The sequence below is a fragment of the Vanessa atalanta genome, chromosome 6, assembly GCF_905147765.1.
Source record: "Vanessa atalanta chromosome 6, ilVanAtal1.2, whole genome shotgun sequence".
In the NCBI taxonomy this organism is placed as follows: Eukaryota; Metazoa; Arthropoda; class Insecta; order Lepidoptera; family Nymphalidae; genus Vanessa; species Vanessa atalanta.
This window is the reverse complement of record NC_061876.1, coordinates 8406300-8420536: the sequence shown is the minus strand read 5'-3', so window position 1 is coordinate 8420536 and position 14237 is coordinate 8406300. Positions and strand designations below refer to the sequence as shown.

At 34.5% G+C, this 14237-nt stretch overlaps 1 protein-coding gene across 5 annotated transcripts in view; it reads right to left on the bottom strand.

Moving 5' to 3' along the window:
* Positions 1-638: 638 nt before the first annotated feature.
* The window catches only part of LOC125064645 (transcription factor Sp9), a 77870-nt gene continuing 64271 nt past the window's right edge, over positions 639-14237 (bottom strand). For 4 of the 5 annotated variants that reach the window (XM_047671803.1, XM_047671800.1, XM_047671805.1 and 1 more), the window contains one exon: positions 640-1938. In XM_047671803.1, the coding sequence (XP_047527759.1) occupies positions 811-1938 (1128 nt within the window). In that variant the 3' untranslated portion in view covers positions 640-810. Of the gene's footprint in view, positions 1939-14237 lie in introns of all 5 variants that reach the window. The other variant, XM_047671801.1, reaches the window with a different exon arrangement.

The following is a 14237-nucleotide window of genomic DNA, read 5'->3' as shown; positions in this document are numbered from 1 at the left end:
ATTTTGTACATATTATAACAAATATTAATTTACACATAAAACTATGAAGCTATGAGAATAGCAATTACATACCGAAGTTTTGTATGAAGTTCACATTCACAAACCAGTTTCATCGTTTCGAGTCGTTGGACGTTGATTCAACATAATATTGAATGCAAAAAAAAGTACACATCGTTCAATAAATTCATTCGCTTTGTTCTTTATTTAAAGATCGAAAATTATCAAACATTTAAAAAATTTCTACTATTAGGTAGGTATACATTTATCCACAAATATGAGCTAACGTTATTTTAGTTTGTATATTTCTTACGCATCCCATTTCTCATTCGTAAAATCTTACTGAAATATTGATATTACATATAAATTAAAACTTCTACTGTGTTTAAAACAAATGATAAATAAATATTGTGTTTATTTTTTTCTAATGTCATTTGTTGATTTGAGGTAATTATTATAGATATATCTTTACAATAAAAACAATTAATGAAATAAATTACAACTGCGATTTTGGACTAAGAGTGTGATTCTACTTAATCTATTTTACTATATAATATTTAGTTATTATATAATAGATAATATTTTATAATATCTATACTGTACACTTTCAAGTCTCACCACAAACACATAAACAATGTCGAGGCAGTGACACACTGCCGAGTCTTCATTTTTTTATTACAAATTCACTTTAATATACAGTGCTTGATATGTGCTATGTACAGACGAGAGCGGCGGCAGCGTCATGTTCTCGCGGCAGCGGTATCACAGGAGCGTTGAGGCGTGGTGCGGCACTGCGAGCGCCGCGCTCCCCCGTCACACTAGCGCCCCCGGCTTCACGTCTAATGGATGCTCGGGAGACCTACCGCCACCACCGGTCTCACCCTGACTGTTCTCTTCTGAATCTGAACAAGATTCAGAGCTGCCTTTTTTGCCACCGTTGTGCGTTTTCACGTGCTTTGCTAGATGGTCTGAACGCATAAAACGTTTATTGCATACCGGACACGCGAACCTCTTTTCGCCAGTGTGCGTTCTTAGGTGTCGCTGCAACTCATCAGAGCGTGTAAACCTTTTGCCGCAGAAAAGCCAGTTACAAACGAACGGTCTCTCGCCGGTATGCCAGCGCAAATGAGCTTTTAAGTGGGATGTTTTGCCATAAACTTTGCCACATCCTGGTATGTGGCAACTGTGTATGTTTTTCTTACGAAGATGAGCCCCAGCAGGACCGAGTCGCTCGGCTTCTTGGCAGTTGGGACAGTCACATGTAGCACGACCGGCATACCGCCTTTGTGATCGGGGTGATGGTGCTTGAGCCGGCGGCGCGGGCGAACCCGGACCGTGAAGACCGAAAGATCCTTGTGTGGGCAGCACTGATTTATAAGCGTCTTGTAATAGATGAGGTGCGGGAGGCAATAAGTGTGCTCCGCCGGACAGCGAATGTGTAAGTTGGGAATAATCTTGACCAGCATAATTTGCCATCTGTCCTCCGACGTCTAGCCATCCACTATGTACGTCCCACCACGTACTTCCAACCGCACCGACGCCCCCCATTTCTGCTGCCTTCAATGCGCCACTGCTACCACCACTTCCAACATTGAACGGCCAAGATTCATAGGGGTGTCTTGAATACATAGAACCGAGACTTGCACTTGATTCACTCTTTCCGAGCAGCTGATCGCCGGAGGACGGAAAGTAGAGCTCATTGCCATATGATGGTGCCGCAGCGCACGACGTGGGTGCCCGAGCATACGGCGCACAGGCCTGAGCCTGGGACCGCGGTGCGATACCAGCGCCAGGCGGAGAGTGGGTGCCAGGACTTTTCTTCCATGGATGGAAACCTTTGCCGACGGCTGCGTCGGCTAAAGGCGGAGGCGATTTACTTGAAAGCTTGTTACACTGAGCTGCAAGCATCGCCAAAGGCGTGCCGCGTAGACTCGGGTGCTCCTGCAAAGATAGACAATTAATAATTAATATCTTCGAATGAACACTTTATTGAGGTTTAATTAAGGAACGACTTTGAAACCGTGGGAAACGTCCGAGTCTGATTTATAGTCTAATATATATGGGACCTAATACAGTGGTGTTCAGGTCGAGCCCGAGGCGTTTAAAAACAATATAAATAAATTGTAAGGAGTTTATAGGTAGCGTATTTACAATTAGGCAGAGCGGTGACAGCTCCGAACCGCTACCGCTCGACGCCGCGGGACGTCGTAATTAATAAACGCTGTCTGCTGCGGTCGGTATTACTTCGGTCCCGATCTTATTATAATACATCGGTTTTGTTTTATTCCTCTCCTATGCAAAGGGCGCCAGCGAGAGGAGACAGAAATGTATGCGTAAATCACGAACAATCCTTTCGTCGGTATTCATTTCGCGTACAATAAAATGAACGGAGAAGAAACATCCGACCGGATATTTCACCCTAATATGAGACAAAGGCTCGATAAAAAAGCTTCATTGTACGCAATAATATAATCCGGGGATCACGAGTCGCCGGGACGGGGCGCGGGACCACGCCCATTACATTGTGATTGGCGCAGCTGTCGCCGCCATGTGCGCGGATTTACAACTGCTGAACTCGATCGAATTTTAGACTACTCATAGCAATCGGCGACACTACATCGTAGATTTGGAAATACTTAGACTCTTTCATAGGTCTGTTTTCATATTACATGGTTTTATGCACGATTTACACATTATAATGCCTAATTAAGGTCGTATATGGAGAATAACTCCCAATATCCGAATATCTGTAAGTATATTTTTTAACAGTGAGTCGGAACCAGGTCAAATAACTTAAGAATATTTTCCGTATATTTATAATTGCTAAAATAAAATAAAAATGTAAATGATAAAACCATTATAAGCTAAAGTTATAAAAAATCAGTGACACGATGCTTATTTAGATAAATTTAAATAATTTTTAATCATTTATTCAGACACAATCACCATATAGGTACCTATCTACATAACATAATTGCAACTTGAATGGCAGCGTATCGTTATATCTATTTATGAATGTTGATACAGTTTACCTACATGGTTTTCTATCGAACCTTACTATGTTTCATTTTAAAATTAAAATTACTTTATTATATTATAAGTTATGAAATAAAGGTTTCAATAAACTCAATAAATTATTACTTAAATAAAAAAATGCAACAAAATCACACTCACTATGACAAAGCCTTAATTTCATTCTTAATGAAAAACATTTGTTTTATTATATTTGATAACATATTTAATAATATATTATGAAGCATACTAATAATAAGACAATAGTAAAACGACTCTAAATACCTTGTATACTTTAAAAACTGGCAAAATTTTACATACATTTTATCATATTAACGTGATTCACACCGTTCTAGACAATAATTATGCGTATGCGTCGATTCGATGTGAGCAGTGAGATGACTGAAGTCATAATTACGCTAGAGATTATGCTCCATTTGGGCGCGGGTCGACCAGAATGATATAGGTAATTGGTCGTCAACTGACTCAACTAACCACAGATTGGATCAAAGCGTAGATGAGACCGAGCCGACACTCCGGCGCCATACGTCGCATTATAAACTTGATGGCCTTTTCCTTGTCAAAAATGACGGAGATCATTGTCATAAAAAACACGAACCGGAATAAAACGAAATCATCTTACGTGAGCACGAAATTGTAGTATCGGAACAGGTAAGCCGGTCAAAAATAATGTGCCTCTCGGAGAACGATACGTGGTGGAGTCGAGTGGGTTTTTTACTGACAGCCATAAGTATGTTCTGTATTATTTTGTAAATTTAATTATTAAGAAAATAAACACTGAATCTGATACTTTAAAGATCTCACTTCGGTGAATAATATAAAATATTGTAGGTACACGTTAACATAAGCTTACGTAATAATATAAGTCATAAAGTTATTTACAAAATTACCTATGTAGGTAGGTATGTAGAGTTTGTTAGTCAATTTCAACTGTTTACAACAATTTCAACAACGTCAAAACTGCTAAATGTGATCGACCGAAAATGACCTAGGAAGGTCGATAAAGGATTTATGATAACATTTTACTGACTTAAAAATAAAATATTGTATATGTATAAAAAAAACGTGGACTAGCTAGGTAATAATTACTATATAATTAATAAGTATTGAAATATTTAAAGTAAACATCTTTCAATATTATGTCACTGGCTTTTACAATTATAAAATATAATTTGCAGTTGTTTAATAAGAAAAATAATAAAGCAAATTATGTGGCTTGAAAGGTAGCCGGATGTTTTAAAGAGGCCAATAAATCGAATTACTAAATTGCGGGCAGGCTTCGCTATTAACTAGAAACGGGAGTTATTAAGTTAATCAATGCGTACTTAATACATCCTATATCGTATTTGTATACTTCTATAACTACATAATAACAGTACTTTGAACGACTGAAGACATTTTGTTTCTATTATATTATTTTAAGTGATCGAAATAATTATTGTTTTCATTGTAATTATATGTAATGTGAAGTATTATTTTTTTTAGTTCGTGTGATGCTCATATGATTTATATTTTACTATCCTTACCTATCTAACTTGTATTTAAAAAAAAAAACAATATAGAAGTAAACAGTTTCTTTTTTTTAAATTTGATGAACATGTTTATCGTACAGTTCTTTAAAAACACACAATCAAATAAAATGTATGCCAATAAAGTATTAGTGTCAATAAACAATCATTGTCATGTCATAACATCTCTGATTTATTTTCGTTGAACTTAAGTAGAGTTAAAGTGGTGAAATTGCAGGAAGCTAATTACCCGTTGCTTTACTTTGCTCAGACACTGAGGAAATATATATATTTTTTGTAATAGGTAGGTGGATGAGCCACTTGATAGTAAGTCACCGCTCATAGTCATTGGCACCTTAAGAAATATTGACCAATCCTTACATCGCCAATCCCTCACCATTGTTGGGAACTGAAATGTTATGTCCCTTGTGCCTGCAGTTACACTGTCTCACTCATCCTTCATATCGGAATACATAATACTAAGTATTGCTGTTTGGCGGTAGAATGCCTTATGAATGGATGGCACCTACTACTACTAGGTATTAAGTAACCTTTGAAGTCTTACTTTTCCACCACGCCGCACTAGTGCAGACTAATTAGTAACACATCTATCTTTATTAAAAAAAATAGTGGTTCGTATTTTTAAATTATATTTTTATTAGATTAGATATTATATATTATACCTTACTATAAAAACATTGCAACAAAAAAAAATCGTTTACGATTATAAATGAGTGTTTATTTATCACAAAAACATATAACAGCTTAACGCAATAAATAACTTTGAGAAAAAAATTATCGGAGCACATACGACGCTGGCGCGGTTCAGATTGGATAATTTTAAATTATCTACCAAAATTATGATGAACCGAAATGAATATTCAAGCGAAACGCTTAGCCCTCGACGTGTTATTAAGATGATCGTGAAGTCGTTACAGAGGAAATTGTATTTCATAAAATTCATAACTATACTTATGACCTAATATTTTTTCGACAACACGCCGTTGAATATAATGATACTAGTAATCGAGTGCTCACAACAAACTCGAATTGGATATTTATTACAAGAACACGTTATTTTAAATTCTTTGTTTATATAATCTGTGTAACATACATGGCAAGTCTGAATTACTGTATCTACCTACTTCTTTTTTTAAATGTATCGATGTCAAAATATTTGAAACTTTTAAATTCCATTTTCAATTATTAATGTCATACATAGATAAATAAAAATGAATTCCATTTTCAAAATTAACATAACAGAAACGCCATATTATAAAATAAATTAAAATGAATAATTTTTCCTTGACTTTAAATAGTTTCATTTTATAATCTTGTACTAACAACTATGACTCCTGTTCGATATCTGAACGTATAACGAAATAGCTCGAGTATAATTCAATGTCGATAATCCGAGAGCAAATTGCCGATGGCTAATTGCGCTATTATAGTATTATCCAGTTAATTCCGGGTGAAATCGTACGCTTCGGAGTTCCGCCGTCGCGGCGCTGTGATGGGAAATCACTGCTCATTTTACACGTTAAAGATTATATGTTTTTTTTTTTAATTTAGTAAGTTTATATATTTGCATAGCTATTTATTTGTCTGTGATTATATTTTTATTTAAATTGAAGTTTGCTTAACCTTAACCCAGGCCAAAGCGTACCTACTTATTGGGGGCCGCATCGCCGATAATGGTCAAGTCTTGGATATGATAGGAGAGGCTAGAAGGTAATTTAAAAATATTTTTTTGGGGCGAGGGGAGATCCCCAGAAAACTGCTTGCATCTGGAAGCTTGTTATACTAAAGACAAGACTGGTTATCCCTTTATTATGAAGGTTTAATGATAGATTTTTTTGATACTATGTCTATAGCGATGGAGGAGGGATCCTTTGGAAAGGGATAAGCGAACAAAATATAAATTTATTAAAAAAAATATAATCAGTTGGTTTTTCCGTATACTCAAATTTTATATAGATATACTGAAAAATGTTAAACAGATAAATGGCGAATGTCAAACACATAAAAACTTAAAATAATTTAAAACATTGCTATAATATTTTATTAATTAATATTAATAACATTACGGATTACTTACTTAAATTGTAAGTACGTTGCTTAGGATATATGAATACTTATTATTTTGTTTCCAATTAGAATATGACATCAAATTACGGAATTATTCGAAGCTCTTCTATAATAAACTGCCTAATTACGAGCAAGGATGACGGAAGGGGTACTATTCCGTCGCCAGTAATTCGACACATGAAGGGGATGTATTGATTAGATGTGCCATCCAGAATATCGTGTGGTAGATACGCTTTGTATTATTTGTATTTGATGATAGAAGTCCACTTCACAATCTCTGTTCATGGAATACTCAATAATAATATTTTTTATTATATAGTTATGTAGAATATATAATAATGGGATTAGTTTTTTATTCGTGAACAGGTCAGTATTCTTTGAGTAATTTCTAAATGGTATTAAATATAAAGATGAATTTCTTTAATTAACTATTCACTAACCTGGGTAAGGTAGTCATAAAAGCAAATATTCTGATGAAATACTATGTATTTTCATATAAAAAGTGAAAAAATAGTAAGGAATAAACTTAATTTTAAAAATAATAAGCATACAAAAATAGATCCTAGTTGTGTCATAAAAATGGTAACAATGAATATAAATAAAATAACTAATAGTAATATAACAACTCACTTCATGACTCAATGATACTCAGAAACGAATAAAAAAGTTATAAATCAACAAAAGATTATTTAAGGTTTGTTATTTCAGGATTCTTTGTAAAACTAGTAGTTTGGAATTAAGTAAAAGATAATGATAGCGAGGCATTATTTCGACATTAACCGACATCACACGCGAGCGACCGACTGTGAAATGCTGTCGCTGTAACGACTTACTACGTTTATTTGTTGAGTATAATATAATTGATAACAATATTTATTTCAAATATTTCATTTATTTCAATGATTATTATTAAGAATGGTATTTATTTTCAACGGTTTAATAATTAAGAACTGCTATTGCATTTGGCTATTAAGTCTATTTTTTATATTAATTTAAAATGAAATGAATTAATACAATTTTGTAAATAAATAAGACAGTTTAGTAATTTTTTTCGACAATTGTCTTATAGCCTTAAAGAAAATATACTGGTAGTTTTCAAAATGGTATTCAACTTTAAATCTAAAACATCTGTTGATGAAAAATATTAAATGAATAAATATATTCAATGTTGATATAGTTGCATAATATGGTTAGTGGTATTTTAAGGAAAAGATAAACTGTAATGATATCTACCTACGGACTATACCATTTAAAATGTAGAGCTAATTAAAAAAATGTATATTTATTGGATATATTCGACCAATCTGAAAATAAATTTTGCAAATTTAAAAATGGAATAGAACAAAGTCAAAGTTGAACATTGTCAATAGACCGTGACATTTTCAATCCGGACACAAAAACGAGACCCTCTGACGCATATGTCGTTTGAATTAATCACACATGCGCGTGAAAAGCGGACGTCACAAGTCGATAATTTCCATTTAAATAAATAATTTGTTGCGGCACAATTCGAGACCGCCATGTGGGCGCGTGAAGCGGTCTAATGACCATTATAACTAGCGTGGTTTCACGCCTTCACTCACCAGAGTAGTTTTAACAGACGTTAAAAATTGTACTATGTTTACAAAAAATATTTGTTCCAGCTAATGTAACTGTCATATAACGTATACCTGTATCATTTATAGTGTTTAAGCAATTATATTTTTAACATATTATTGTTTTTCTTAGTCATTGATATATTTAAATTACAATTTGAATTTTTAGGAAAATGATTATAGAATTTGTTTTCGGCTACAAAAAATATCTAGTAATATTTTGCGTGATGGAATCTGCTCCAAAATTCTAAAGTGTCGGCCGACCTTCACCGGCGGAGTGCAGATAATAGGAGCACCAATTTGATAAACCAGTTCTGACACTCGGTAAAAAACGAGCGACGAAATGGAAACAAGGGATCCCCGTCCATACTTCTTTGTTCTGTAACATCATATCATTGCTCGATATTCTTCACGAGAATTAGTTACGTTGTAAAAGTACAATACTATATAAATTTGACGATAAAAAATGAAATGATACGTAACAAGATTGATAAATCCGCAATTATAACTATGAGATTATGAGATATGAGATAGATATGATTACTTTATTAAAATGTTATTTATTAACGTCCAGAGTTCAGTCAATATTGCTGCGCCCGTGAATTAATTGTACCAGTATTTTTTTTTAATTTTACTGTCCTTTCGAAACGATGTTGATTATTTTTTTATCTTTTGCTGTATTCTAATAAAATTTAAATTCAATAATAATTAAAAACGATAAAAAGCATTTAATTCAAAACTGATTGGCCTTATATTAAAAGCAAAGATAAGTTCAAGGTTGATGCAAAATAATTCTTACAACATTGCGTGCGGTTCGACATCGCCTTCGGCCGAGTCTCTGCAGTTCCAAGAAAAGATCGTTAAACTCCATTTAAATTCACGTATTTTTTGGTAGCAAGATAATTCCAATAATTTTCACAGAAATTATAATAATTAGCTCCATTTATGATAGTAACAAACAAACAAACGAATAAAATGTTTCGAACACGTTGCCTGAGGCAATCTCAGTCACTATTGTAAGATCCGACTTATTTATGGCGGTTAATGTCTTACACTTGCACATATGCCGTTTAAATTCTGTATAACATCAGATACAACTTTGTCATTTAGGTACTTACCAACGTAAAAATGTTAAGAAACCGCAACGATACAAACATGGCAACTACAAAAGTAGGAATTTAACATGACATTTTACGCGATACAATAAAACATATGACGTTCATTATTTTAATTGATGTTTAAGTACAGTTAATTGTGTTTTATACAGTTTTGTTTTAATTAAAGCATTTTTAAAAAATAATTTGAGACGAATTACTGTTTCAAAAGCCTTCAGGGCCCAAACCAAATGGCAAAGACAATGATAATGATTTGTAAAGCCCATCAATAGACAGAATAATTGTCTCACAGTCATGTCTCATAATTTCAAACAATTATACTCGCTTCAAACAATATAAAATTCATAAATGTAGTAATTTTTTATCCATGTTTAATTAACGTTGTTTTTATCCATATATATATTTTTTCATTTTAATGGTCTTTTGATGAAGTTGATACGTGTCCGACAGACGATGTTTGAAATTGATATAACATTCTGATATCGAATAACGTAATAAAGTCGGTTAAAGAAGAACATAGTTCTTTGTAACAATAGCAATAATTAGGCAAGTAATAAAATAAAACACTATAATTTGCCGTCACGAACAAGAGTGCAACAGAACAATTGCGGCGCGCGGGTTAGAGAAGATAGCGAGCGATTACAAGGCGCTGAGTGTTCGATCGTCACGTACTTACAGAGCGGCGCAAGAACAAAGCGGTGATATTAAACAATGAAAGGCCACAAAAAGTCCCATAATTCAATTTGCATCCCGCTAGATGAATGTAATCGTCGACAAGAACTGTGAGTATCGGGGCTGTGGCCGCGGGCGAAGCTCCATGAGAACCGCTTTCGCCACTTTTCACACTTCTGCGAATCGATTAGATGATGCCTCTCCGTGACTCGACAAGATCGCTTCAAAGCTTAAACTATATTTTCTGGCGACTCGCTGTAACAAGGTTTATACGATGTTGCTTACATGTGGTGCATATTTAATTCTGTAGTCATGTATCGTTTGTATATCGGATATTGAGCATGTCGACACCGTCAAGGCGCGTCTGCGAGGTGACTCGCGCATTATTATGATAATGCGGGCGGAGTCGATGGTATCGCTCGCCGCTATCCGCTCTCATAACACAATTGAATTAGCATAGCGCAGTGTCGGCCGCAGCGGGCGGTCTAAGCCACGCGACCACCTAAGTACAACAGATTCGTTTCCATTTTGTGTTTCTAACTCTTATCGCAAACGCTCTCGATTAAATCAATACTAAACTATATAAAGTTATTAAAGCTAATTTTGATGCATTTAAAGTATAAATGCTCTTTAATTGTGACCGCAAGTGGTTCTAAACTGTATGTAATGATTCTACTACGAGTGGCAAGTTGCGGCTTGGGTCAGTTATGAATGAGTAACATCGGACGTGCTGAATGAACTGACCGCAGATACCACAACGCTATAGGTTCGTCGTACTTAACTTAAAAGATAATTGTGAATAAGCGCATAAGACGTAATTACCTAGAAACTCGCAATGTAAGCTAAATATTTTTTTTAAAATATTAACTATCTGTTAACTAAGGACCCTTCCAGAGATCAACAAAGTGAACGTTGTGACCATTAATGGCAGGCGCGATTCAAAGCCCTCGAGTGAAGTGTGGAGTATTCATGGCGGTTTGTCTGCGTCGTAGAGGAGCATAAAATATTTGCGGAGGGAGCTAATGGTACCATTACGACCCTCTAATATTAAGTATCCTGGGATTTGGGATCGTTTTTATTTGAAATGTCAATTTGTTAGTTTTGTTAAATAGTGTATTTGTTTACACTTAGTATTTTAATGTTTTTTTTTTACTATGTACCTACATATAAATTGGCAAAGGCAAAAGAGTTCAGTGCCTTCACTGTTCGTCAACCTTTTTTTTGTTTGATTTTTTTTCTCAATAGTTACCTATTGAAGAGCATAATTGTTATCAATAAAAATTAAAAATAATGAACACTAGAAACAATAATGACCTCTATGTAAGCACTAATTATTATTTTTTTGATTAGAAAATAGAAATTTACACAGACTTTATAATTTCTTCTATTCTTATCTAAACTATATAATTTCGTTATAGTTTGTCAGTAAGATTTATGACTCAAGCAAGTTAAGTTAATAGTAGCTCAAACAGAAGGAAATGCCATTTGTTTAAATCCGTCAATCTTACACAATAACAAATTGCCAACGGAAAATTTACAGTTAAAAGCCGGATGCTACAGTTGATAGTTGCAATTTCCGATAGTACTTATAATGGACATAATGGGACGTGTGCAATGGTTTTACAGTTTGGTGTTGTTGCGGATTTATGAGATCCTTTCAATGTTATTACTTTACCGTGCAAAATATAAACCGATGAAATAAAACTGTTTCTCATAAATGTACTCTAACACTTCAAAGGGGATTCTTTTTTAATTTATCGAATAACAATGATGGTAAGTGATGACTAATATCCTTAGATATTGGTATATAAGAAATGTAAACCATCCCGTATATCGGCAATTCGCAACCAACCTTGGGCCTTATGTTGTATGTATCCCTTTTGCCTGTTCACTGGCTGTTCAACAAGCGCAAAACTACTACAAACTAGAATTGATATTTGGCGATATATTATAAGATAAGTAACTGGTAGTCAGACGTTATGTCCCTTTTGAATTTCAATTTCAAATTACAATGTTTCCCTCTAAATACAAATATATAAACAGAAATGGTTATAAATAATTTTATTGTAATTTTTTATTTGAAGTTTTTAGAGTTGTGGCAAAAGTCTAAAGTTGTCCTAAACTACAGATAAATAATATCTAAAAGAATATATTTGGAAATGCAATATGAAAAAATATTTTTAGAATATTTTTTTAAAGACACTTAAAATTTAAATGTAAGTTTTGGTCCATGTTTTTATAATAGAATGCATAATATACCTAGTATGTATAGATAATATAGAATGGGATTCGTAATAAATAATCGACGTCACGCTCGACGACCGCTGTATAGAAGGATGTAAAGTAGACATATTCGTCAGGTGTTTTGAACAGTTTTACTCCACATAACGTTAGTAAATATAGCTAATAATTAAGCTGGTATAAAATAATACGACTATCTACATGTTATATTGACTATGTGATGGAAAAAATATTTTAAGTTTTTACTTGGTGGAAGGTCTTCATGCAGGCCCGTCTGAGTACATACAACTACCCTACACGCATCATATACCCTACGCAGCAATACTTAGTAGTTTTATCCGGTATCAAAGGTGAGCCAGTAACTACATGCACAGAGAGTTGGCTACTCCTGATTGGCCATGGGTCAAGCCGGGTACGGGCCTCGAGTCATATCTCCTTACCCGGGCTTGTCCTCAACGGTAGCTTCTACTACGGTGTCAATTGACCCAGTGGGTGAGGGTCTAATTGACCCAGTGGTGTGTCCTATCATGCACAAGAGGTATAACATCTCAGTTCCAAGGTTGGTGGCGCATTGGCAATTTAAGGAATTGTTATTTTTTTTACGGCGTCAATGTCTATAGGCATTGGTGACCACTTACCATCAAATGAAACATTTGTCCTGAAGCCTAAGCATGCCAAAAAAAATATTACACTAACGAAATTGAAAGAATGCGTCAACTATTTTTTTTAATGTGCAGATAGCGTTGCGAAATAGAACAAAGTTGGATAATATCTGTAGATGCGAGTCACTGTTAGATGGTTTATATCGAATCCGTTACGGTTATTTGATAAGCCAGATTAGTTCGAGTGACGGGGACGCGGCGGGCGGCGCCTGCGGGGTGCCTCGGCCTTTCTTTTGTGAACAACGTGCTAAATTAATTGATGTCTTGACACTGTTAGCGACATTTGAAACGGGGTTGTTAAACAAAAAAGGTTTTACTCGTCATAAAATTGTATTATTTATATCCTTTCTTATATAAGTGATAAAGAGTTTTTGTTTTCATTTACATATTGGATTCGATCTCGTTTTTTATTCCTAATAACCATTTCGTTGGTCAAATAAATAAAAGCAAAATTATATAAATAGTCATCAGCCCCCCATTAAACATCCTCGTCCATATTTCATCGATACAAATAGGCAACCGTATTGGTAGATCGCGTCGACAGTAGAACAAAGAAGTTACCGCTCCTTCACTTTTTATAGACCAGTGGGTATTAATTAGTGGTGCGCCTTTGAAAATAACCTTCTCCGCTGTCGAGGCATCACGTATTGACAGGGCGCGATGACGGCGCGGCGCCTCTACCCTCATGACTTGCATCTTACCTTCATTACCGCTGCCCGCACCGCGCCACTAACAAGCCCGGCTAATGCAATGAGTTGCAAATACCCTACAAGCCCTGCCACGCGATTATCGCCTTTTATGATTGTGACTATAGGTCTATTTTTCCATACAAGTAAAAAGTTACCTGTAAACACAGAAGCCGACTACAGCCGATTCTGATGACATTAATGATGACCGAATCAGGCACTTTAAGGAGCTAAAACCTTATCAGAGTTTATAAAATTGGCAGATGGAGTATGTAGTATACATTTTCATTTAAAAAAAATATCATGTTCTGTTTAAAAAAAAATTGTCATCTGTACCAAAATTTCAGCTCATTCGGTTGGTTGAAATTAACTTAAGATTGAGAAAAAAGATTGGCCACACATAATATTAAGTGAAGTTAAAAAAAAAAAACTTATAAAAACTCCATTATTTGTATTAAAATTTTTTTTAGTTACTCAATTCATTTTATTTGTTCCGGATGTATCTTTAAAGAAAGAAAATTAAAATTGTAAGCAATACAATTACGGTTGTTGCATATTTCATGACATGGAGCAGTAAAAACTTAAGTTGAACATGACGGTATACCGACATACGCAAGTAACTTTGTATTTATTCGCAGAC